The 26,768-nt window shown below is 45.0% G+C and overlaps 1 protein-coding gene across 1 annotated transcript in view; it reads left to right on the forward strand.

Moving 5' to 3' along the window:
- Positions 1 to 26,768, forward strand: part of rg (A kinase anchor protein rugose) — a 246,574-nt gene that overhangs the window by 145,695 nt on the left and 74,111 nt on the right. The window contains exons 20-22 of the mRNA XM_069339474.1: positions 201 to 350; positions 3,722 to 3,829; positions 18,938 to 19,112. Coding sequence (XP_069195575.1) covers positions 201 to 350; positions 3,722 to 3,829; positions 18,938 to 19,112 — 433 coding nt within the window. The remainder of the gene's footprint in view (positions 1 to 200; positions 351 to 3,721; positions 3,830 to 18,937; positions 19,113 to 26,768) is intronic.

The raw sequence follows: 26,768 nt of genomic DNA on the forward strand, positions 1-26,768 counted from the left end.
ATAGGTCATTGCTCCTCATGCCTCTCTGAGGGGGCCAGGTTCTGGCTCATGGTCCCCGGTAGATCCAGAACTCCATTCATATTGATTGGTGCCAAAGTCTAATATATCCATATCAGCCTGGATAGCTCCGGGGAGCCTCCAGATCTCACCCAGAAAATGGCGTTTTATTACATTCAACACTCTTTTTTTTTCATATCTAGGTTTGCACTGTGGCTGTGAGAAATTGTCTTGAGTGTCGTGAACGGACACGGCTTCAAGATGTAAATGGTGCTGGTGGGAATGGCATCAAGCCTATCAACAAATCACGACACATTCATTCACTCATCAGAGGTGCTCAGGCTTCCCCTAAGGTGAATATGTTATTTATATTAATTTATGCAATTAATGTAAATTATAGTAATTATTGTGTATTCAGTTATATGTTTGGTGTGAGGATTGTATGCGAGTATGATTTAGATGAACATATGTACATAAAGCGACATATTAAAAGAAGGTTTTAACACTTAAGAATAATCAAATTAGTTTTCGACTTGGAAGGTAACAAAAGTGATTATTAAGCTGCATACTGTGTATGTCTGGCACATCTCCATCAGGACTAGTGTATGTAATCATGAGAAAGGAAATCTGTAAAAGGACATAATTTTTTTGCAAAAACTAAAGATTGCTCTATGCTAATGGAGCAGTCTTGCTGATTACTCCATGCTAATTAGTCACATCTATTGTGGAAGTTGTGTTAGGTCAGGTTATTGAATTAATGTATTTAAAATATGCATGGATCCCGGTAGTACAGTCGGGTTCGTTCTCGACTCACAATCGAGAATTCTGGCCTCTAATCACAAGTGGGACAGAAATTTTTGGGATCATCTCCTTTCACCTAATGCTCTGTTTACCTAGCAGTAAATAGGTACCCAGGAGTTAGTCAGGTTGTTGTGGGGTTGAATCCTGGGAAGGGTTAGAGGTTTGACACCTTAGTGGGAAACTTCAATATAAGGCTAAAATAATAATAATAATAATAATAATAATAATAATAATTAATATTATTATAATATTAATAATAACATAATATAATATACAGTAGAACCTCAAGTGACGATTGCCTCAAATGGCGAGCATTTTGGGTAACGATCGCTCAGATTGCCGACAATTCATCTCGTATGGCGACCTCTTGTTTGAATGACAACAAGGCCACATGGTGGGGTTGCGCTGCTTCTCACACATTCTCGGATGCCTCCAACGATGCAAATAAATTATGTTGTTTTTGTTTAAAGATGCCAATGATGCTGGGATATAAAGGGGTGACTGCTGAGATGTTGCAAAGCAATGACTTTTTTTGTAGAAAAAAAAGAAATTAAATTTTTTGAAATACAACAAATGTCAAAAAGGTTCGTTCAGTGTTTGTCGGGTAGGCTGCTCCATTATTGAGACGTAAATGAAAAATACAAAACAAATAGAAACACATTTGAAACAAAGAGAGATTGTCATAATGGAGCAGCCTACCAGACTAACACTGAACAAACCTCTGACATTTGTTCTGTTTTTCAAAATGTCATTTTATTTTTTTATTTTTTTTTTATTTAAGAAACATGGAGCAGCCTACCTGCCGAACACTGAAAGAATCTTTTGCTATAAGACAAATGAAAAAAAATATTGAACAAATTGGAAGAAAGTCATAATGGTTTGTTCAGTGTATGTAAGGTAGGCTGCTCCATTATTTAAAACATCAAATATCATATTGATGTTTTTTGGTGGTAGAACGGATTAATTTGATATCCATTTTTGTCAATGGGGATATTTGTTTTGTATGACGTCCGTTTCACATGACGATCACAGCGCCGGTACAGATTACATTCGTTATTCGAGGTTCCACTGTAATATAAAATAATATAATAATTCTTTTTATTCAGTAGAATGTGTGTGTACAAAGAACATAAGAGTAATGTACAATTGTAGGGACAGGAGCTACACATACAGTACTTATGAAGTCACTATTATGCAAAGAGTTTCCCACAAAACTTAGAATTTAGATAAAAAAGGATTAAATGTTATGAAGGGGGTAAACACTTGTTACTAAAAGAGAAGTAAGCTACTTTAATGAAAAAAATTAAGATAGTTTAAGAAAAATAACAAATGAATACAATAAATAGTTGATGCTTAATGATGAGAGGCATAGACTAATACATTATGGAGTCTGTAGTTCTAGCAACAGTTCAGTAGTTTATTTACTTTAATGACAATGAAATTACTAAGGTTTAATTTAGACAAGCAACTGGAACATAACATAGAGTATAATAGTATAATTTAAACTAATGGGGCCAACACGTAAAAATAAACAAGGATAAAAAAAGGGCATGAGTAAACAATTTAATAAATGAAATGCAATAATTAGATGACACTTATTGAAGATAGGACATAATTAATAGTAAATAAAATTTAAGAAAGTGTAACACAAAATAACCTATTAAGAGGGAAAATGAGTAAAATTAGTTACATGATATTAATTATACGATAATAATTACATGATGTTAATTATATGATAATAATTACATGATATATGATAATAATTACATGATATATGATAATAATTACATGATATATGATAATAATTACATGATATTAGTTATATGATAATAATTACATGATAATTAAACTAATTGACTAATTAAACATCTTATAAGAAACATAAATATTACACAGTACTAAACACCAATGTTATACTATATATTCTAATTCAACAAATGTAACTGTGAGACCAGTTGTCACTCAAAATGAGTACAGGTATTAAAGATACAACTCAGGAGGAACTAAAACACATTCGAAATCTTAATATTCCGAATGGAACTTCCAACATATCCAGCATTACAGCCTGTACTTTTATACACATATACAATACTAGATTTATCTACCCATCCTCCTGTTTAGAAAGTACATGTTGTGACTATCGTCAATAGTCACGAATTCATATGTACTTAGCTTTTAAATAGTAGTATACTGACTAGTAAGGATGTTTTTTAAAATAAATGAAAGTAAAAAAAAAACAAATGTTCCTAGGCCTAGTATAGTGCACATATGTACTATATTAGGCCTCAGATATTGTGTATTAGGCCTAGGTAGATTAGGTTAGGTTAGTTTGTCTTTGCAACACAAGTAAAAAATAGTTTTCCAGTTTGTCTAACTCATTAGTGCCGATTTCTACTTTCTGATTTTGTTGTACGTTGGTATATATACTGTGGTTCTCATCGTTTCTGTAAGTTCTTCCAAAACAGGAGGATGAACTGGATTTATACATATGTATGATACTAGATTCATACATATATACAGTTCTAGTTTTATAAACATGAACGATTCTAGATTTATACATATATATACGATTCTAGATTTATACATGTATATATATATTTCTAGACTTATATTCGATACTAAGTAGATTTTTCACACAGGATCTTCCTGTTTGCAAACCATACTGTCTGCCTGTTATTTTATCATTTCTCTCCAGGTGATCTGTTCATTTTATTTAAAAAAATGTTTTTTAAATGTTTTGACTACAACGCTTATCAATGACTGTGTTGTAAATACAATGTTGCAAGTAGTATGATGTAAGTACTGTCTTGCAAGTATTGTGTTACATGTACCGTGTTACAGGTAATCACGAGGAAATAATTCTTAGTTATAATTTTCTTCAAATCATTATAATGCAGTAACTATATCAAAATTTTTATTGCAGAACATTGTAGAAAACTTGGGTACACAAAACAGTCCAGTTAGAGACCCTGAGAAGCTCCTCCAAGACATGGATGTCAACAGACTTAGAGCGGTCATATATCGTGATGTGGTACGTAAACTATATACAACTGCAGCAGGTCTTCCTTATCATTTTAACTTCAGATATTTTTCAAGATTTTTACATTTAGTTACTCTCTAGGGTAAGTGTCTACTGTTTCTATAAACCAAGTGCCAATAGGAATTGTTCAGATGTCCCTACAGGCACAGGGACATGTTCTAGGTAGGCACTAGAGAAGAACTCAATGACAGACAGGAGCACGTACTTGAAACTCAAAGCCATGTCAACCATCATGAGTAACCACCAAATGAAAGCTCACTAACTGTGTGCTTGCTTGCTTGCTTGGCCCACCTCGCTAAGCACCTCTTAAGTGTTAACACTATATCCAGAGATCCCTGACATTGACCAACTCTCATTCTTAATTACTGTGTTTCCTGTAAGTTCAGCAAACATGAACAAATTCTAATGCCATATGTTCTATCAATACTGGACCTAATATTTACCAGGAAAGATAAAAGATCTTTGACCTCCAGTAGCTGCCTCAATTAGACAAGAGTGACCATGAAATAAGAGAGAAACTGTTAGAGAAACAAACCAAAACAGATAAAAAAAAAAAGAGACATTAACATAATTAGGTAATTATATCTTTCTGGCAACTCCCGCCTGACAGCTCGAGCAGAGCAGACCGCCTCCGATGATTGCTCTGTCAACGCCTCAATATTGCCACACTTCTCCACCCTTTTGTAGCCAAAATATGTCATTTACAATTTTTTTATTATTATTATTTTCCCCCCGTGACCAGGGAACACAAATGAACACTTTTATAAGATGAAAAACTTTGTTGTATTTTTTATTTTTGCGCCTGGTGGTGTTGAAGGCTATTAATAGTGGAACAGCACAAGGGTTAAACAAGTGGTCTGGATCAACATCCTCCAAATTGTTGAGTATTTTAAGTTTTGAAATCAATGAGATGTATGCCAAATTTTGCACGATATATGCTAAAGCCATCCAAATGTGGTAAACAGGAAAATAGGCCCCCACACAACATACAAATTATGTGAAAAAGATACTAAAGAACTGAGACATATAGAGAGATCTATGGGGTGTCCTGAATAGTAATCTGAGAGGAGGTATTGTGAGAGGACCCTTTGCTATACTAGCAACCTTCAGAATCGTCTTTACATATGTAGATGGAGAAATACTAAAGAAACTTTTCACAACATTCATGAGATCAAAATTGGAATGCAACAGTTGTGTAGTGTCCATTTCTCACATCAGTAAACTAAAAAGGGTGCAGAGTTATGCTACTAAATGGCTTCTGTAACTAAAATACAAGAGCTATGAGAAGAACCTATTGGCATTAATTATGCCAAAAGCTGGAAGAAAGAAGGAAAAAGAGCCAATATCCAAACATCCAAAATAGTAACAGGAATTGACACAGTTGACAAATTGAAATTTTTGAAGCCTGCAACTCCAAGAACAAACTGCCATAGATTTAAGCTAAAGAAACAAAAATGCCAAAATAATATATGAACTTTCTCTTTTTCTGGGGGGAGCCCCGTCGGCTCCCCGGAGCTATCCCAGGCTGATATGCTAATGTCAGACTTTGGCATCAGTCATGTGTATGGAGTTCTTAGGCCTACCGGGGACCACGGCCAGAACCGGGCCCCCTCAGAGAGGCAAGGGGAGCAATGGCCTATAGAAGCCCCCGTGTAGTTGGAAGCATTCTATGTCTGCCATCGACCGGAACAGGCACCCAGAAAGGTAAGCGCCCCAAAACAAACCCCTATTCTGGTTAAAATTGCTACCTAATACCGAACTAGTGGATAGAACTCCCCAACCGAAAACAAGCAAATTAGTGTGACGTCACACACTGCCGCGCCGCTGTCTGCGCAGCTCCCCCCTCCCCGGGAGGGGGAAGGGGGAGCCCCAGACCCCCCGCGCCGGCTACCCACACCTCAGTTCTTGAGGCTGATGCTATGGGCGATGGTCGTGTGCTCTGGCTCCGGTGTCGCTACTGCACTGTGCTTTGAGTGTGGTGTTAGTTTTGTGGGTGCGAGAGCCAGGAGTTATCTTCAGTACTCGGGCTGCATGCGCCTAGGGCTGCCTTCCCTAGGTGCCCTGTAAGTACTGCCCTTGGGGCTTGGGGCCACCTTCCACAGGCTCCTCGGGGTCTGCCTCTGCTGGTCCGTTTTACCTTTCGGTTTTTCGGCCGCCTGTTGGGCTCTTGGGTGTTCTGTTCTCCCTTGTTACCGGCAGGTAAGAGGCAGTTTGCACTGGTAGGGGCGCAGGGTGCTGCTCAGCTTGTAATTCCCGACATCGCGGCCGGCTCTGTTCCTTGGGGTTCGCTGTCCTCTTGCGGGGGTTTTGCTTTTCTTTTTGTTTTTGCCTGGTGGGGGGTTCTGTCATTTTCTTCAGTTTGTTTTTGCCCTTCCACTGTTCTCCTCGGTGGCGCCCCCTGCTAGGTCCCCGTGAGTGTACACGTCCCTGGGGTTCAGCTTTAGAAGTTTGCTTGGTAGTTTTGGGCGCCGGTTTGCAGCACCCTGCCTGGGACTACCTGAGCGCGAGTCCTCTTAAAGTAAACGCTCAGGACCCTGGGAATCCCCTAGGGGGCGCGTGGGTCCGATGGATGTGACCCCGGAGTCCCCACTCGCTGTGTGCGAGTTTGAGGGTTGCTCGGTCCCCTTGTCTCAGGGTGACCCTCATTGTTTTTGCCTCTGCCACGCTGCCTGTTGGGTCGGTGATACTTTCGACCCTGAGTCCTGTGAGTGTTGCTGCTTGCTTGTGACTCAATTTACCCAATCCTCTGATGATTCTATTCGGGTACAGGCGGCACGTGCGTTGCAGTCTAGGTTTCGTCTGTTGCAACGCGCTCGGTTGGTTGCTTCCCCGGATGCCCCGGGGCTGCCCCGCTTTGCTTTTCGAGACCCGGACTTGGGGGTGGGGGTCGCTTCGATCCTGGTTCAGTCCGCACCTCCTCGTCCTTCCCCTTCTGTTCGTTCTGGTCCCCCGCCCCTGCTTCCGGCCCCGAAGCGTCTGAGGGTTTCGGGGTCGGAGCAGGGGTTACTTGATCTCGAGACTCGGGCAGCTTCGGGGGTTGCCCCTTCCGGGGGGGCGGCAGAGGCATTCGAGTCTTGTCTCCCGGCCGAAGCTTCAGGGTCTGACCAGTGGGCCCCCCTTCCTCCAGCTTTTCCGGCTGCTCCGTCCTTGTCTTGTGGGGTCGGGGCTTGGGGAGAGGACTCGGCCTCGGGTCCTGTGGTGACGGACCTCGAGGCTGGGGAGGGGCTGACTTGGGGGCCTTGGGCCCCGTTGGACCCCGCCTGGGTTTTTCTTCCCACTGAGCGGGGCTTATTGTTACAAGGAGTGGGGTTTTCTTTCCCCCCCTCTGCGTACGAGTTGGATTTGGTGTCGGCCCCTCCCCGGGTACGGTTCCGTGTTCCCCCAGGTACGTCGGTTCCGTCCTTCCGGAGGTTTTCGGCTTATCGCATCCAACCTGGTGTGGTGCGAGCGGCCTTTGCAGCTTACCTCCTGCGTGACCCGGATTATGCCTCGGAAATGGATCCGTCCACGTTCAGGTTTGGGACTTCGTTCCCTTTCTGGCTCCGTTACGAGGTTCCGGAGTCATCCTGGCTAGCAGACTGCCCCTTGTTTGGTCTGGATTCCTGGCATTCCTTCTGTCGTTCCCGCACGCTGGAGTGGCGGGAAGCTTCCACGGTGCTTCAGGTTTTCCTGGGGGGTGAACTTGAGTACCTGAATGAGTGCTTGTTTGCCCCTGCCCTTCCCCGCGATGTGGGCGTTATTCAGCTCCATGTGCAGGTTCCCTCCCTTTCGGCGGCGCTCGTGGCGGAGGACTTGCGCGCTCGGGGCCTTTTGTGTTCGGCCTTACGGTTCTTTTCCCTCCTGGAGCTGTCTTCGGATTGGCTCGTGGAGGATGTGGGGACGCTTGGGTCCGTCCCGGGGTCCGGCACCTTGTCCTCGGCTGCGCGTTCGTCGGCTGCCTTGTTGAAGCTGTTCACGCCGATTTTGCGGGATGCGGTTTCCCTGTTCTATGCTTCCCGTCTCGCGTGTCGGCAGGCGGTGCTGGGTTCCTCCGTGGAATCTGCTTGGGCTCTGGCTCTTAGGCGTTCTTCCCCTTTTTGTCCTCTCCTGTTTGGGGAGTCGGCCGTGGCGCAGTTTATTCAGGCTGCGTCGGCGGCTTGTCGTCCGATGTCGGACTTGTTGGTTTTCCGGGGGTCCCGGGGTGGGTCTTCCCGGAAAGGTCGTGCCAGGGCTCGGGGTTCCTCTCGTCGTGGTAGGCCTCTGGTGTCAGGTTTGGGGTTGGCTCCTCCTGCGGACCCTCCCTCGTCTGGTCGGCGCGGTGTTCGCGCTGTGCGGGGTTCTGGGTCTCGTAAGGGTCGCCGGCCCTTTCGCGGTTTGCCCCTTTGACGGGGCGATGGGGGGGCGGCTTGCGCTGTTCGCCCGCGCCTGGTCCCACGATTCGTGGGCCTTTTGGGTCGTGTCTCGCGGCCTGCGGTGGCGTTGGGTGGCCCCTCCCCCCTTTGGGGGGTCGGGGCTGGCGGGGCAGGCTTCTTCCCCTGCGCTCTGTCGAGTCGTCTTGGAGTGGGTACGCTTGGGCGTCGTCGAAACGACGTCGTCCCTCAGATGGGTTTCCCGTCTGTTTCCGGTTCCGAAACGGGACTGCGCGGACCTGCGGTTCATTCTGGACTTGTCCTGTCTGAACCCCTGGGTTCATTGCCCCTCCTTTCGGATGACTACGCTGTCTCAGGTTCGGCTCCTCTTGGAGCCGGGTGCTTGGATGGTGTCCCTGGACCTCCGGGACGCTTATTGGCATGTCCCGATTCATCCGCGGTTCAGGGACTGGCTCGGTTTTGTAGTGGGGCGTCTGAGTTACCGCTTTCGTTGTCTCCCGTTCGGGTTGAACCTGGCACCTCGCGTGTTCACATGCCTTACACGGGTTGTGGTGGCTCGTTTGCGTCTCCTAGGTGTTCGGGTGTTGGCCTACCTCGACGACTGGCTGGTTTGGGCTCCCAGCCAGTCAGCTTGCTTGCTAGCCAGGGATTTGGTTCTTTCCCAGCTCGCCGGGTTCGGGTTCTTGGTGAACTGGAGGAAGTCCCATCTGGTTCCCTCTCAGGTTCGGACTTGGCTGGGTCTCGTGTGGGACTCTCGGACCGCCTCCTTGTCTCTCCCTCCGGAGTCTCTCCTGCGGCTGCGGTCCCGCCTTCGTCTGTTTCTGGAGGGCCCTCGGGTCACCCGGCGGTTGCTCGAGGGGCTGTGCGGGAGCCTGAACTTCGCGATGGTGGTCTACCCGCCGGGTCGGGTTTGGCTTCGACGGCTGTTCTGGTTCCTTCGGGGTTCCCCCTTCCGCCTCTCTCGCGATCGCAGAGTTCGACCCCCGGGGGCCTTGCGTCGGTTGCTGCGTCACCGGCTTCCTCTTCGGGTTTTTCGGGGTTCAGTGCCTTGGCGCCTACCCGAGCCCTCGCTCGATGTGTACACGGATGCGTCGTCTCTCGGCTGGGGTTTTGTGACCAGTGCTCACCAGGCCGGCCAGGGGCGTTGGGATCCGTCCTTCCGTCGAGCTCACAGTACGGTGCGGGAGTTCGCGGCAGTGTGGTTTGCTCTGGGGAGGATTCGGGTGGCCCGCGGATCGACGATTCGGCTCCATTCGGACTGCTCTCCGGTGTTTCATTGCCTGAACCGCGGGGGTTCGATGCGGTCCTTGTCTCTTTGGGGTTGGTCGCTTCGGGTGACTCGTCTGCTGAGTTCTCGGGGTTTGGCTCTCCTGGCGGTTCACGTACGGGGCGTGTCCAACGTCTTGGCCGACGCCCTGTCTCGCTTCGTTCCCCTCTCCACGGAGTGGACGGTCGACGACGAGTCCTTCCGTTGGCTTTGCCAGACGTTCGGGCGCCCCGAAGTGGACCTCTTCGCGTCGGCGTGGTCGCGGCGTCTTCCCGTTTATGCGGCGCCCTTCCCCGATTGCGAGGCCGTCGGGGTCGATGCCTTTTGGCTCGACTGGTCGAGGTGGGGGTTCCTGTACCTCTTTCCCCCAGTTCGGCTGTTGCTCCAGGTCCTGACTCGCTTAGAGACTTACCGGGGAAGAGTTGTCCTTCTGGCCCCTTGGTGGCCGGCCCAGCCTTGGTTTCAGGCGCTGGTTGCTCGGTGTCCGAACTCGAGGGTTTTCCCGCGGCTCCGCCTCTTTCAGCAGATCGAGCCGGTACGTCACGTAGCTGGTTCGATCTTCTCCTCGAGTCTTCGCGTATGGTTTTTTTGACTCGAGTCTATCATCATCTCTATGGTGATCAGGTGGCCTCCTTGTTGGTGTCCCACCTGAGGGCTTCTTCTCGGCGGCAGTATGAAGTTTCCTGGCGGTCCTTCCGTTTCTTTTTGCGTCTTCGTCGTGTTAGCTCCTTGTCTGTTCGGGTGGTCTTGTCCTTCCTCTCGTGGTTGTTTCAGGACCGTCATCTTATGCCTAACACTGTCGCTTCGTATCGTGCGGCGCTGGCGGAGCCGCTTCAGCTTGCTTTCGGTATCGATGTTACGTCTGCGCCGTTTCGCAAGCTGTCTCGTGCATTGTTTCACCTCCGGCCTGCTCATGCGTCGCCTGAGCCGTCCTGGTCTTTGGACAGAGTGCTCGCTTTCCTTTCGTCTCCTCGTTTCGTTGTGGCCCCTTCGGTCCAGGATTGTTTTTCCAAGGCACTTTTCTTGTTGGCTTTGGCCTCTGGGGGTAGGGTAGGGGAGCTTCATGCTCTCCTCCGGCGCAGGGGTTTCTGCTCTTTTGGTCGTGGTGATAGTTTTGTTCGTTTGCAGCCGTCTCCTTCTTTTCTGGCGAAGAATGAGACTGCTGCGTTCCGGAGGGGTCCATGGGTGGTTGATGCTTGGTTGGTCAGGCCGGGGGTGCATCATGTTTTGTGTCCGGTTGCGGCGCTTCGCCGTTATTTGCGCGCCACAGCTTCTGTGTCCGGGGACGCGCTGTGGGTTGATCCGGTTTCCCTTCTTCCCTGTTCGCGGGTTCGGGTCTCTCAGGTCGTCCGCAGGGTTATTAGGTCTAGCCAGCCTGCGGTCTATCCCCGTGCCCATGACGTTCGTAAGTTCGCGGCTCTTGCTGCCGTCTTTGGGAATATGTCTTGGTCTGATATTCGGGCGCGGGGATTTTGGCGGTCGAACAGGGTCCTGGCTGCTCGTTACCTTGTGAATGTCCCTGGCCCTCGTCGGGCCTGTGTTGCTTTGGGTCGGCGGTTGCGGCCAGTTGTCTCGGCTTCGAGTTGAGGGGTGAGCGACGACCGCCTCCCGGGTAAGTCCCTCTTTTTCTGTCTGTGGGTAGTTAGCTCCGGGGAGCCGACGGGGCTCCCCCCAGAAAACCAGCGTTGAATGTAATGAAACGCCATTTTCTGGGTGAGTCCCGGAGGCTCCCCGGCATCCCTCCCTCCCTCCCGGTCGGCGGTTTTTCGCGTTTTTGACATCCAGCCTCAAGAACTGAGGTGTGGGTAGCCGGCGCGGGGGGTCTGGGGCTCCCCCTTCCCCCTCCCGGGGAGGGGGGAGCTGCGCAGACAGCGGCGCGGCAGTGTGTGACGTCACACTAATTTGCTTGTTTTCGGTTGGGGAGTTCTATCCACTAGTTCGGTATTAGGTAGCAATTTTAACCAGAATAGGGGTTTGTTTTGGGGCGCTTACCTTTCTGGGTGCCTGTTCCGGTCGATGGCAGACATAGAATGCTTCCAACTACACGGGGGCTTCTATAGGCCATTGCTCCCCTTGCCTCTCTGAGGGGGCCCGGTTCTGGCCGTGGTCCCCGGTAGGCCTAAGAACTCATACACATGACTGATGCCAAAGTCTGACATTAGCATATCAGCCTGGGATAGCTCCGGGGAGCCTCCGGGACTCACCCAGAAAATGGCGTTTCATTACATTCAACGCTGGTTTTTTTATGAAGAGAGTTGTAGAATTTTTGAGCAATTTAAGTGAGAAAGTGGTGGATGCCAAAATCATTAGTAGTTTCAAAGCATCATATGAGAAAGATTATAAGAGCAAACAGGACACCATAAGTGTCGCTCTCATCCCATACCTATGCTCAAGTAATTACACCACACATCACATTCTTCCTGTTGGTATGATACACATTTATGAGAAAATCAATTGGAACAATGTGGGGATTCGAACCATGGACCTGGGTACAGTACTTCCAGCCACGCACCTTGACCCACTGAACCATGATTTGCATTATATTTACAGTAATTTAAGATGGGATCCTCTTAAATGCACAAGGAGTCTTGCGGCACCAAGCTAATACCACTTCAAGTTTATTACAAATTACCCATGTACACTGCTGTGGGTCTAGGAGTTCATCAACCATATGCTTCCTTCAAATACACAAGCAAATCATTCTAATAGGATATATTAATTAGAATATCAATTGGACCATTGGTGGGATTCTAACCTGCAACCTAGGTACACCAAGCCGCATGGCTTAACCCACTGAATCACAATACGCTATAAGTAATTTAACCTGAAATACTACTGAATCCACCGGGTTTTTCAAATGAACAAGGTAATTTGTAAAAACTTGATTGGGTATAAGCTCAGAGCCTTAAGACCCCCCTTGTGGATTCAGTAAGATCCCAGGTTAAACTTCATTTAGTGTATGATGGTTCAGTGGGTTAAGGTGTACAGATGGGAGTACCTAGGTATAAAAATAATTTGAATCCCGGTTTGAATCGCCACATTGCTTAAGTTAATTTTCTCAGATATTTATATCATGTTAGTGGGATTTTCTTATGCACTTATCTGTCGATGATTTAGGTAGTTCTCCGATCACAGCGTGGCCTGAGGCCAGCCTTCCCATACATACTTGCATAATATATAGATCATCATTAAGAAGGTCATTATAGGCTAGGAATTACATAATGGAAAAGAATTTTTGATGACAGTGCATCCTCATTTAAACAAAAAAATATAATGTTTGAATGTAATGTAACGCCATTTTCTGGGTGAGACCCGGAGGCTCCCTGTAGCTATACCAGGTGATGTGTATATATTATGTATATATGAGAGTAGTCCTCGTGGCCCCTGTGGTGGCCAGCCCAGCCGTGGTTTCAGGCGCTGCTTGCTCGGTGTCCGAACCCAGAGGTTTTCCTGTGGCTCCACCTTTTTCAGCAGATCGGACTGGAGCGTCACGTGGATGGTTCGATCTTCTCCTCAAGTCTTCACGTATGGTCTTTTTGACTCGAGTTTATCATCATCTTTATGGTGATCAGGTGGCTTTCTTGGTCTCCCACCTGCGGGCTTCTCGACGGCAGTATGGAGTTTACTGGCGGTCCTTCCGGTTCTTTTTACATCTTCGTCGTTATACTTCGATTTCTGTTAGGGTCATGTTGTCCTTTCTCTCTTGATTGTTTCAAGATTGTCATCTTATGCCTAACACTGTCGCCTCGTATCGTACGGCACTGGCGGAGCGCTACAGTTTGCTTTCAGTTTTGATGTTACTTTTGCGCCGTTTCGCAAGCTGTCTCCTGCGTTGTTTCACCTCCAGCCTGCTCATGCGCCGCCTGAGCCGTCCTAGTCGTTGGACAGAGTGCTCTCTTTTCTTTCTTCTCTGTTTGTTATGGCCCCTTTGGTTCAGGATTGTTTCTCCAAGGCTCTTTTTCTGTTGGCATTGGCCTCTGAAGGTTGGGTCGGGGAGCTTCATGCTATCCTCCGGCGCATGGGTTTCTGCTCCTTCGGTCTTCGTGATGGTTTTGTTTGTCTACAGCCGTCTCCTTCTTTTCTGGCGAAGAATGAGACTGCTACTTTCTGGAGTGGTCTCTGGGTTGTTGATGCTTGGTTGGTTAGGCCAGGGGTGCATCATGTTTTGTGACCGGTTGCGGCTCTTCGCCGTTATTTGCGTGCTACGGCTTCTGTGTCCAGGGACGCGCATTGGGTCGATTCGGTTTCCCTTCTTCAATGTTAGCGGGTGCGGGTCTCCCGGGTCGTCCGCAGAGTTATTAACACTTTGGCGTACCCCGCGCGCCACCCCTCAACTGTGCGATTTGGGTCCCAGCGTTTCACGGGAGCGCGCGTTAATTCTAAAAAGTGTATACTCTCTTCAACTTTGTCACCTCAATTCTCGTTCTACGAGATTAAATTTGGCATCATTGTGTTCGCAATAGAATTCTCTACAGCACTAAATGCATATAAACTCCAAAAGCCCGGCTAATTACCCGCAGCAAACAGAGAAAGTGCAAACGAGTTACCCAGGAGCGCACAAAAGCGATAAAATGTGTTCACTCTTTTCACTCTGGTCACCTCAGTTTTCGTCCTAGGTCTTTCATTTTGATATCAATGGGTTTGCAATAGAATTCTCTAGAAGAATATTAGCATATAAAATAAAAAACCAGGTCACGCTCCACCCGCCGACGAGTTGAAGACGGGCCATGCGTTAGCCGCGAGTGAGCGCCCAGACGCCTTCCAGCTACACTCCCAATTCCTGCCCACAAATGTTTATTATTTAGTATTTTAGTATATTTAGTATTATAGTTTAGTATTTTTTGTGTAGTAGTTGTACATCACATAAGCATTGTAGATAGCCATTTGCACAAAATAGAAGGTCATTTTCTTCGTCCATTTGTGAGTTTTCCTTATGAAGTGATAATATTTGATCATTTGGTCAAAGTGATCAACACCTTTCATGTTTGTATTGTAGTCACAGATTGCATTCGGCTTGTTGACAGTTACCAAACAGTCCCCCAAAAATCGGATAAAAACCTGATTTTTGGCAATTATTTTAGTGGACGACGCAGCATTGCATCATCCCCGAGATTACCGACAGTAAACGGTTGACACAATGCTGCGTCATGCCCAGACTAAAGTGTTAAGGCTAGCCAGCCTGCAGTTTATCTCCGTGCCCATGATGTTCGTAAGTTTGCTGCTCTTGCTGTCGTCTTTGGCAGTGTTTAGCCAAATGTCCTGGGCTGACATTTGGACACGGGGCTTTTGGAGGTCAAACAGGGTCCTGGCTGCTTGTTACCTCGTGAACGTTCCGGGGCCCAATCGGGCCTCTGTCGCTTTTGGTCGGCAGTTGCAGCCAGTTGTCTCGACTTCGAGTTGAGGAGTGAGCAGCGACCGCCTCCCGGGTAAGTCCCTCTTGGTTTCCTCTGTGGGTAGTTAGCTCCGGGAAACTGATGGCCCCCCCCCCCCCAGAAAACCAGCGTTGAATGTAATAAACGCCATATTCTGGGTGTGAATGGCATGGGCACGGGAATAGACCGCAGGCTGGCTGGACCGAATAATCCTGAGGACAACCAGGGAGACCTGCGCCCTGGAATAGGGAAGAAGGGAAACAGGGTCAACCCAAAGCGCGTCCTCTGCTACAGAGGCCGTGGTGCACAAATAACGGCAAAGAGCCACAAATGGACACAAAACATGATGCACCCCCAACAGAACCATCCAAGCATCAACAACCCTAGGACCCCTTCGGAAAGCAGCAGACTCATTCTTCGCCAGAAAAGGAGGAGACTGCTGCAAACAAAGAAACGACCACCAGGACTGAAAGAGCAGAAACCCCTGCGCTGGAGGAGAGCATGAAGCTCTCCGACGGGACCCCTAGAGGCCAATGCCAACAAGGAAAGAGCTGTAGAAAAACAGTCCTGAACCGAGGGGGGGCAACCACAACCCGAGAGAAGAGAGGAAAGAGAGCACCCGGTGCATCGACCAGGATGGCTCAGGCGGCGCACGAGCAGGCCGGAGGTAAAACAATGCCCGAGAAAGCTTATGGATCGGAGCAGAAGTGACATCCACCCCAAATGCAAGCTGCAGCGGCTCTGCCAGCACCACTCAGTACAAGGTGACAGCATTTGGCATAAGATGATGGTCCTGAAACAACCAAGAGAAAAGGAACAAAACAACCCGACCAGAAATCGAAGACAACCTATGAAGATACAGAGTACTGAAAGGACCGCCAGGAAATTTCATACTTCCATTGAGATGAAACTCGAAGGTGGGACACCATCAACTAAGCCACCTTATTACCATACAAGTGGTGATAAACACGCATCAGAAAGACCAGATGCGAAGAGCAGAGAAGATCGAACCAGCCACGTACTGTAATGGACCAATCTGCTGAAAGAGGTGGAGCCGCAGGAAGACCCTCGGGTTCAGACATCGAGCAAGAAGTGCCTGAAACCAGGCTGGGCCAGCCACCGAAGAGCCAACAGGAATATTCTCCCCTGGTAAGTGTCTCCGAGCTAGCCAGGACCTGGAGCAACAACTGAACTGGTGGGAAGAGGTACAGGTAACCCCAACTCGACCAGTCCAACTGAAAGGCATCGACCCTGACAGCCTCGCGGTATGGGAAGGGTGCCACATACACTGGAAGATGCCTCGACCACGCCAATACGTACAGGTCCTCCACTAGGTGCCCGTACGTCGGCAGAGCCAACTGAACGAGTTGGAGTCGACCGTCCATTCCATGGATAGGGGAATGAACCAAGACAGGTTATCCGCCAGGACATTTGACACCCCCTGAACGTGAACCGCCAGGAGAGCCAAACCCTGAGAACTCAGCAGGGCGCCTGGCAGCTGAGTGGACAGCTCTTCGGATTCATAGTCCTGAGGTTCCGGGTTTGATCCCCGGTGGAGGTGGAGACAAATGGGCAAAAAGTTTCTTTTACCCTGATACCCCTGTTACCTAACAGTAAATAGGTACCTGGGAGTTAGACAGCTGCTACCGGTTGCTTCCTGGGGGTGTGTAGCAAAAAGGTGGCCTGGTCGAGGAACAGGACGCGGGGACGCTTAGCCCCGAAATCGTCTCAAGATAACTTCAGCAGACGAGTCACCTGAAGCGACCAGCCCCAAACAGCCAAGGACTGCATTGAAGCCCCGCGGTTCAGACAATGAACCACCAGGGAGCAGTCCAAATAGAGCCGGATCGTTGCTCCACGAGCAACACGAACCCTCTGAAGCGAATGCCACACCGCTGCGAACTCCTGCGCTGTGCTGTGAGCCTGATGGAAGGACGGACCCCACTGACTCTAGCCGGCCTGGTGAGCACTGGTCACAAAACCCCAGCCGAGAGACGAGGCATCTGTGAACACATCAAGCGAGGGCTCGGGGAGGCCCCAGGGCACAGAGCCCCGAAAAACTCTCAGAGGAAGTCGGCGACGCAGCAGCTGATGCAAGGCTTCCGGGATCTGAACCCAGCGATCATGAGAGCGGCGGAAGAGAAGCCCCCGAAGAAACCAGAACAGCCGCCGAAGCCTGAACCGACCCAAAGAACTCAAGGGAACTTGGAATCGAACCCTATGGAAGAGTTGAACCAGGGAGGGGGGATAGGAAAACCCCTCCCCATGTAACAACATAACAACAAGCCCCGCACCGAGGGTACCAAACACCCAAGCAGGGTCAATTCCCCCCCCCCCCCCCCCCAAGTCAACTCCTCCCCAGCCCCGGAATCCTCCATGTCAGGACCCGGGGCTGAGCCGTCCTCCAAACACTCTGCCTCTGGAGAAAAAGCAGTGTCCACTGGAAAAGCAGTGATGAAGGAGGGGCCCGCTGGCATGACCTAAAAGCTCCAGCAGGAGGAACAGGCTTGAATGCCTCCACCGCTGCTCCGGAAGGGGCAGTTCCCGAAGCCGCCCGAGTCTCACTACCAGTATAATCAAAGCGGGGCAGCTGCGGGGCATCTGGAAAGGCAACCAACCTCACACATTGCTGCAACCTAAACCTTGCATGCAACACTAAAGCTGCCTGCACCCAATTATCAGTCTCAGTGGACTGGGTGAATGGAGTACAGTACAAAGAACACCACTCACAGGACTCCGGGTCAGAGGTATCACTGACCCAACAGGGAGCATGGCGGAGACCGACATTAAGTGTCGCCGAGACAATGGGACAGAACAACCTTCAAACCTGCACAAGGCAAGGTGGGACTCAGAGGTCTCCTCCATTGGACCACTGAGCCCCAATGGGAGTTTCCAGGGCCCTTAGGCTGACTGCTAAAGGAAGCCCAGGCGAGATACTGCTAACCGGTTATCCCAGAGCTACCAAGCAAACAAACTAAAAGCTGAACCCCTGCAACGTGTGCAAGCACGGGGATCTAGTGGAGGGCCAATAAAATCATACAAGTGGTCCTACTGCCACACCAGGCAGACCCCCACCAAGCAAAACAAAACAAAAGCAAAAGAAAAACACCGCAAAAGCACAATATCTCCAGGTGAACAGAACCGGTCGCCATGCGTATATCGAACAGCTGCACAGTACCATGCGCCCTAGCCAGCGACGAAACTATCTCCTACCCAAGGGCAAGCAGGAGTAAGAACCACCCCAGCTGAACCCCAAGGGCGGGCAATCACCAAGCAGTGACAGAACCACACGGAGGTAGCTGCTCCTGAATGGCTCAAGGAAGATAACCCTGAACCGCAAAGGCAGTACTTATGGGGCACCTAGGGAAGGTAGCCCTAGGCGCATGCAGCCCTAGTACTCTTGTGTTACTCCTGGCTCACACACCACCAACACAGAGCAACAACACCGCTAAGCAGCACTGCGCAAAGAGTGGAGCCAGAGCAATCGACTGTTCACCATCACAACAGCCTCTTGAACTAAGGAGAGTTGCCGGCATGGCGGTCTGGGACCCCCCATCCCCCTCCCGGAGAGGGGGGCTGTGCAGACGGAAGTGCGGCAGTTATAGTGACGTCATGTTTGTTTTCCTTGTTTTTGATTGGGGAGTTCTGTTTGCTAGTTCAGCTTTCGGTTTGCAATTTTTGACCAGCAGTAGTTTGTTTTAGAATTTCTACCTCTCTAGATGCCTGATCTGAAAGATAGCAGATAAAGACTGCTTCCAATTACACGGGGGGTGTCTTTAGGCCATTGCTTCTTGTGCCACTCTTGAGGGGGCCAGGTTTTGGCTCTGGTCTCCGGTAGGCCTAGAACTCCTTTGATTGGCTGTTGCCACGGTCTAATATATACACATCAGCCCGGTATAGCTCCAGGGAGCCGAAGGGGCTTTCCACAGAAAATCAGGATATTTTTACCAAAGCAACTTATGCCATGATTGTTTTTTAATTTGTCTTCAGCAGATTAGCTTTTCTGTTCAGATTTACAAACTAGAGTAAATGTGTTTATACCATTACGGTAATTTAAAGAGCCTATAATAAATTATTTATGCTAATAAACATCTTTTCATCTCTGTTGCAGGAAGAAACCAAGCAAGCTCAGTTTTTGTCACTAGCTATTGTTTACTTTATTTCTGTGCTGATGGTTTCAAAATACAGAGATATTCTTGAACCTCCGACCAACCCGCCTTCCTCACCGCCACCGCCACCACAGGTTGCTCACACCAATGGTGCGTTTACGCAGCATCATTTCTCAGGTGTGTTGTCATCTATAAAATGTCACCTTTTTGTATGAACATCTGAAAAAACGTGTGCATTTCATATAATGTGACAAATACTGTACAGTTTAGAGGCAAATTAAATTGTTCTCTGGAATTATATTTCACAACTAAAATTTTTTAAGTAACATGCTAACTTTTGCCTGTAAAGTTTATTCATTTTTTGCCATTTGATAAATTATTTTTGTTTAAACATTTACGTTTTCTTTAAACTTTCAAAAAATATAATTTGAATGTTAACTTCAAAAAAATATACAGTATACAATGGCTTGGATCAACAATTATAGAAAAATTCAGTTAAGATGAAATTGGTAGATAGAGGAAGTAATTTCATATAAATAAGAAAACATATCTTGTAAGTTTTTAAGGTATATGAGTAGCCCCCTTTAAAACTCTGTAGACACTGAAATTAAAAGAATAAGGATGCTGAAAAGAATAAGTAATTTATGAATGAGTATGGTATGAGGGACCAGAGATTATTAGATTGTTGGTAAGATGCTGGTGAAAGAAAATTAAATTTTTGGGTAATCACTAGATATAATATAAATTAGGAAATAGAGATAAAGATGGTGATAACAGAAATAGATTTATTATGTTCCTAAAAAGACTTTCTGGCATGATAAATTCTCATAAAATTTGTATACTGGGATACCAGTGAGTGAACTGATATCAGTAAAGTTTATTGCAGGACATGAAACCGACATGACATGATACAAGACGTGAAACCGACATGAAATACTGTAGAATAATAGTGGTACAGGCATTATTGTATATAAATGAAGGTGTGAATGTGAGGAATGATATGTAATTTGTTTCTGGGATTGCTTCCTCAAGCTTATGCAGTGGTGCTTCAGGACCTATACCGTCTTAACAGGTAATCTGATACATTGCCTATAATCAGTGCTTTCATTTTTCTGTCAAAATATTTGTCATCCGTGTCAGTTGTCTGGAGACCACCTCTCTTATATGTTCTAGATACCAGAACAGTCATTTATGTACGATTGTCAACAGCTTTTTTATTGCTCTCTCTCTTTTGTAGGATCTCTATGGGTCTATCATGAAAGCTAAATAAATTTATAACATAGGATCCTCTAGTACCAAAGCCATAATGTTTGTCTATTAATGTCATTTCTTTTAATTATTTAACAACCACACTTGTCTGTGATACAAGTCCATAATTTAGAGGGTATTTCCTTTTACCATTTGTTTAGATTGGAACTATATTTGGCATTTTCCATATGTATGCTAGGTTTCCTGTTTCCTAAGGAAGTTTGAAAATGATTTGTAATGGAATGGTAAGCTTGGATGCACATTCCTTCAAAAACCAAGGTGAAACATCATTTTCAAGTAATACTTCATTTGCTTCTTGAGCAGTTTTGTGTTTGTCTGAAATTATTTTGCACAGTCACACTTCAGAACTGTTCATTTAGTGTTTCACAAATTTAACTTTCAGTCTCTTTGAAGCTGTTTCATATTCTTAAACTCTAGATTTTATATTTTACATTTTATTTGTTTCTTATGAGTTTTGTTAAACACATGTCTAGGCTGGGTTTTGTTTCACCTGTACATGTGTCTGCTATCCCTTTCTCAAAGTTTCTGTCCTCTTTTACCTATTTTTGTACAGTTGGTTTCTATTTTTTTATATTGCTGGTGTGAGAAAATTAGTTTGAGCTATGAGGAAGATTCTCTTGCCATTGCTGGTGTGTTAGTAGGTTAGGCCTCGTACTCTCGATTTTATTTTATTTTTTTATTTTGCTCTTTGGGCCTTTTACAATTTCACTTAAACCAACCATGTTTTATAGTTCTGCATCTATGTTTTGGTATAAATTTGTTGGTTCCATCAACATATATCTCGCAACATTTTTTGTATCTCATTTACAGATTTGCCTAACAGCAAACCTTTCCAGTCAAATCCATTTAAGAACTTAAAATGTTCTCCATAATGTCCTCTTGAAATTGAGTTTCTCTGCTCTTCCTTTCCCCAGTCTCTTTTTAGATTACAACTTTTTGCATATTATATTTCTAAGAGAGAGAGTTTGTGTGGGGAAGGTATGTGGGAGAAGGGCTTTGAGGGGGATGTGGATGTCGGTGGAGAAAGAGCGAGAGAGAATGATGAAGCGATTGAATAAGTAGATTAAACTAGACAGCAATTTTTTGTCTTTTGATGAATGCTGTTGACAATCATTTCTAAATTATGACACTTTATATTTAAAGATAATTTAAATTGTCCTACATCAGATTTTCTTGATACAGAAAATGCAACTATATATAATGGAACGGAAAATAACGAAGAGAAGGTTCCGGAGATAAACATAATAAATCTTAGAGATACAGATACAGCTCAGGTATTAAACAAAGATAAGAACAAAACAGAAAAGGATGAAGAGGAGAAAGAGAAGGCTGCCATTTTGCCCACTGATTTGCCAACCACTGTTTCTGCTGTAGTTGGCAAGGATTTGAAGCAATTGAATGATCTTGAAACCTCATCAGTACCCTCTGTAACTCTTCCAACTTTGACCTTGTCTGTATCACAGTCAAATCTCAAACAGAAACACACTAAAGACTCTGCACAAACATCCTCACCTGTTCAGCAAGATGAGTCTGTGTGTGTAAGTACTGAGAAGGATCAATCTGTAAGTGAAGTAGGTTTTACACACAGTGGAAAGGATACTTCACAGTCCACAAAAAAGGGAGATCCCATTCTTCCTGCATTTTATCAAACACTAGATCAAAAATTTATGCCAGGAAATTCTTTGGCTAGAATATTTTCAAAATCTAAAGAGAAGAATTGGAAGGTTTCATTCTTTGGGAATCACGGAAAGTTTCAAAAGAAGGAACGAAGGCAGTCCTCTGTAGTAAAAGGCTCTCATGAAGGTCCAGCTGTCAAGAAGTACAAAAATTTGGAAGGTACTTTGTAGAAATATGGAGTCACGTAGAAGCATTGAACTGTTTTAGCACCTACTCTGTCTGCTGTAATATTCTAGTACATGTCGTGAGAATTACACTGAATAATCGTTGTTTTAACTTTCACAGTTGTGTTTATATATACAGTATTTGTGCCTTCAGTATGTATATCGATGTTAATTTGGCTTTTTATTGATTTTCTTCCAGCTTTAACACCCTTAAAAGCATATTCTTGCCAACCAGATGTTGTAACATTTGTTATTTATTAGGAAACCTTCTATTTTTACACGTAGTACAGTACTGTAAATAGCAACCAGGTGATTAAGTGTGCTTATGATCTTTATTGCTTTCTTCTGTCTAATATTAAGCTATATCTGGGTTATTGTACTTAGATGCTCCCTAAGGCAAGGGTCACCTTTGGTACCATAGAAGGGCCCCATTACAGTCAGGGCAGGGGGACATATCGCACCAGTGCAAGCTTTTTGAAACGTTCATGTTGGGTCAGGTGACTAGTACACCTGTTCATGTACATACTAGTACACCTGTTCATGTATTGAACAGGTGACTAGTATGTCGGATCATACTAGTGCTTCTGGGGTAATTAAAAAATGCCCAATCCATCCCAGAGTGACATCAGAAACGTTATTCATAAATGTTGCAAACCCTTCCTGGGATCACGAGGACAGCAGCAGAGGGCTCTTGTAATCCAACAGTTTCCAACCTGGCCTTTCCACCTGTCTAGTGGCAGGTTCAGATGGATTCAATAAAGTGCATTTTTTTCATTCTTAGAAACTTATTTTTCACTATTTTTACAAAATTATTGAAAATATAACAATAATAAAATAATAATTCAATCAATAATAGAATTTATCAATAGTAAAATAATAATTTAAATATAAAACCTCCTTTCCTCTTCCTTACTTAAAGTATGTGTACGTTAATTAACCACTGCGCTGCACTGCCTTAAAATACAGTGGAACCTCGATTGATGAGCGGCTCCAGTTACGAGCATTTCAAGTAACGAGCAAGCCACTCGCAGAAAGTATGTCTCGACTGACGAGCTTTCGCTCGATTAACACGTGTTTCTGCTGGTTCTCGGATATCTCCGAAGACAGTTTTGTTATTGTTTCAAAAGACGAGTTTTCCACATGACGAGCTCGGTGCCAGAACAGATTAAACTCATTAATCAAGGCGCCACTGTATGACACAAATATGACACATCTGTGGTGCGCTGAAAAGTAATTCTTCGCAAAAAAAAAAAAATCTTTTCAAAATTATTAAATACCCTCCCCTGATCACATATATGTTGAAAATATTGTACAAATGTACTTACTTTGGCCACAGTAGTGTCCAGAAAATGATGAGTGACGTCACAGCTTGGTGGTCACCCGTGGCGTAGACTCCTGAAGGCAGTCGCGTGCCAGATTCAACAGGCGAGAGTTGCCACGAATATTTTTATGTTCATTTTTCCTGCACAAATACAAATGAATTTCTTTTGTTTTTTTTCTGGCTAATCTTATGTATATTGAGCAGGTTTACAATAATATGGCATTAGAACATCTGTACTGTTCAAAGAAACTGTTACATGTATCACAAACATTGTTCATATTTTCTATATTTCATGTTAAATTATTACAATAATAATTATGTACATGTAATAATTATTACAACTTGTTTACACACTGTACATTATCACAGACTATATACATCACCTATCAACACACTTAGAACTGCACGAGTGTGTGATAGTGACTGAAGCAGTCAGTGTGACACAAGGGAACTTTGCATTCAATGCACCAAGTGCAGATGGATCTTCGCTTCTGTTCCTTACATTGCGTACAACACAGAAACGTATAACCTTTTCATGTGTGCCTGTGCTTGGCATATAACCAAGCTTGTGTACAGCAAGGTAATTTTCACACTTGAATCTGTCAGGAAGTGCGTGAGACATTGATAAATATGGAATAAATTTATCAACTCACCAGATCAACTAGTGTATTCAGGCACACTGAGAAAACTGAGATAAACAACCTCCTAATAGTGAGGTGGGCATCTCGCTCGTGCATTCAACACACACACACACACACACACACAGTCGGTTAAGTCCGGATCCCCTCTATGCGTGGTGATGTGGGATGCTACCCTCATAAAAACATGCAGGAAATCTACTTTACACACAGACATAAATACACATTCTCTAATACTAAAGTTAACATACATACAGTACTTGCAAACACTGACAGATGAAACATAAAAATTAACATTAACAGAAATAAAGCAAACTGATATTCTAACTTAAACAAAACATTTAGATTAATAACAGTAAAAGCTAGACTTTATATACCAGTCATTACATGATGTTTAAAGCAAGACAAGAGAGAGAATTCAGAAACTTCCATAACATGCAAAACAATCAGGAAGAGCATTGACAAATTTAGGATTCAAATGCTCTAGGTGTGGATGGAATTCAATCCAAGATTGTAAAGGAACTGGCACATGAACTGTGTCTACCATTGAAACTCCTTTTCAGAAAATCTCTGAACCAAGGGCTAGTCCTCTTAGATTCGAAATATGCAAAGTCGTGCTATCTTAAGAAAAAAGCAGAAAGAGCTAATGATCAGTCAGCCTAACCTCACATATGTGCAGGGCCTCGGAGAGAATCTTAAAGGCGGGAATCATTCACTATATCACAGTGCATAGTCTACTAAAATTTTACACAATATGGTTTTGTTACAAATTACTCCTGCCTTACAAACCTTTTCACATATTCAAAATAATAACTAGCTATTCAGACAAAGAAGTTTCAATTGACATAATATACAGTACATGGACTTCTCTGAAGCTTTTGATAAGGTACCACATGAAAGACTGGCAAGGAAATTACAAGCACATGGAGTAAATGATAAAGTACTAGAATGGTTAAAATAAAGAAAGCAAAGGGTTGTTTTAAATGGAAATGAATCTGACTGGAGAAATTAGTTAAGTGATGCACACAGAAATGTTACACAGTTCTATATGGGGCCAAACGTTTTTTTCATATACTGTACATTAATGAAATAGATGAGAATATTACACACTGAATTATCATATTTGCAGCAGACACTATGGTCTATGGTAAAGTAAGAAGCAAAAATTATATTGAGGTCTTATAAAGAGATCAATGTGAACTCCACAAATGATTGAAAGATTGGCAAATCCTCCTTAATATTGAAAAATGCAAAACCTTGCACGTAGGGCATAATAATGCAAAATAATCACAGCTCTCATATCAGCAACACTTCCATGCAGCAGATTGATGAAGAAAAGGATCTGGAGTCAGAATCGATCAGTCACTGAAAGTGGCACAACAAGTGGGAACTGCAATAATAAAAAATGTCAACCAAACCCTAGGAACAGTCTAATGAGCTTTTGACCTCAAAGAAAAGAAAGCATTTATTCAACTGTACAAATATCTGGTGGAACCCCATTTGGAATATTGTATCCAAGTATTTAGGCTTAATCTTCAGAAGGACAAATCTGCTTTGGAGAAATTACAACACGGTATGACACGAATAGTTGAGGGCCACAGGACTAACAACACTGCAAACCAGATATGATAGGGTTTGCATCATACTCTATCTCATCAAACTTTTAAAATACTGAATAAGTTGGAGGATATTCATCCAGACTACTTCTTTAAAAGGTCAAATGTAACAGAGAATGGACAACAGCTTCAAGAGTTGGATCTTTATGAACCAGCTTTGAATCAGTGGTTTTCCTCCAACATTGCTTCGTGGTCCCTGGTAGGCTGAACTCCATAGACTAATGCCCCGGTCTAATACAGTGGTACCTTTGTTCACGATTGTAATCCATTCCCAGAGACACGTCATCATCCAAAAATTTGTTCATCCAAAATGAATTTTCCCATAAGAAATAATGTAAATTGAATTAATCCATTCCACACTCCAAAAAATATTAACTTAAAAATACATTTTATACAGAATACTACTCATATTTTTCATACACAAAACAATCAGGTATAATATAAACCATAAATATAATAAGTGAACATTTAACTGCACCTTATCTTTACTGAGGACTCTTATTGGCGTATGGAAGACATGGGGAGGGAGGGAGGGAGGAGCAGTGTTCGTGAATGGAGAGTGAGAGTTGAGACCGTCCAATGCTTGCGCATTCATATCTGCATCACTGGTTCCAATTTTCCTTTCAAACATTTCACTGCCTCTTATGTGGCAGCCAGTCAGAACCAGTCACTTAGTCACAAGTCAGTCATTCATTTCAAGCATTCACAAGCATTCACAGTTGTGGTAGCAACCGGTTAGGCATTTACAGTCATTTATGCATTTACAGTCATTTATGCATTTACAGTCATTTATGCATTTACAGTCATTTATGCATTTACAGTCATTCAGACATTTACAGTCAATCAGATATTTACAGTCAATCAGGCTTTCACAGTCAGTAAACAACAAGAGTTTAATATCAGACAGCAGTCTGAGGCAGTCTGCCTCCGATTCACTTACTTACTCACTTAATCCTAAGTTCCCCGGAATACGACCTCCGCGAAGAATCGTTTAACAACCAGGTACCTATTTTACTGTTGAGTTAAACAGAGGCTACAGTAAGGATTTGCGCCCAGTAAATCCTCCCCGGCCAGGATACGAACCCAGGACAAAGCACTCGCAGAACGCCAGGCCAGCGTCTTACCACTATGCCACGGAGACTACCAAA

The sequence above is a fragment of the Procambarus clarkii genome, chromosome 41, assembly GCF_040958095.1.
Source record: "Procambarus clarkii isolate CNS0578487 chromosome 41, FALCON_Pclarkii_2.0, whole genome shotgun sequence".
NCBI lineage: Eukaryota > Metazoa > Arthropoda > Malacostraca > Decapoda > Cambaridae > Procambarus > Procambarus clarkii.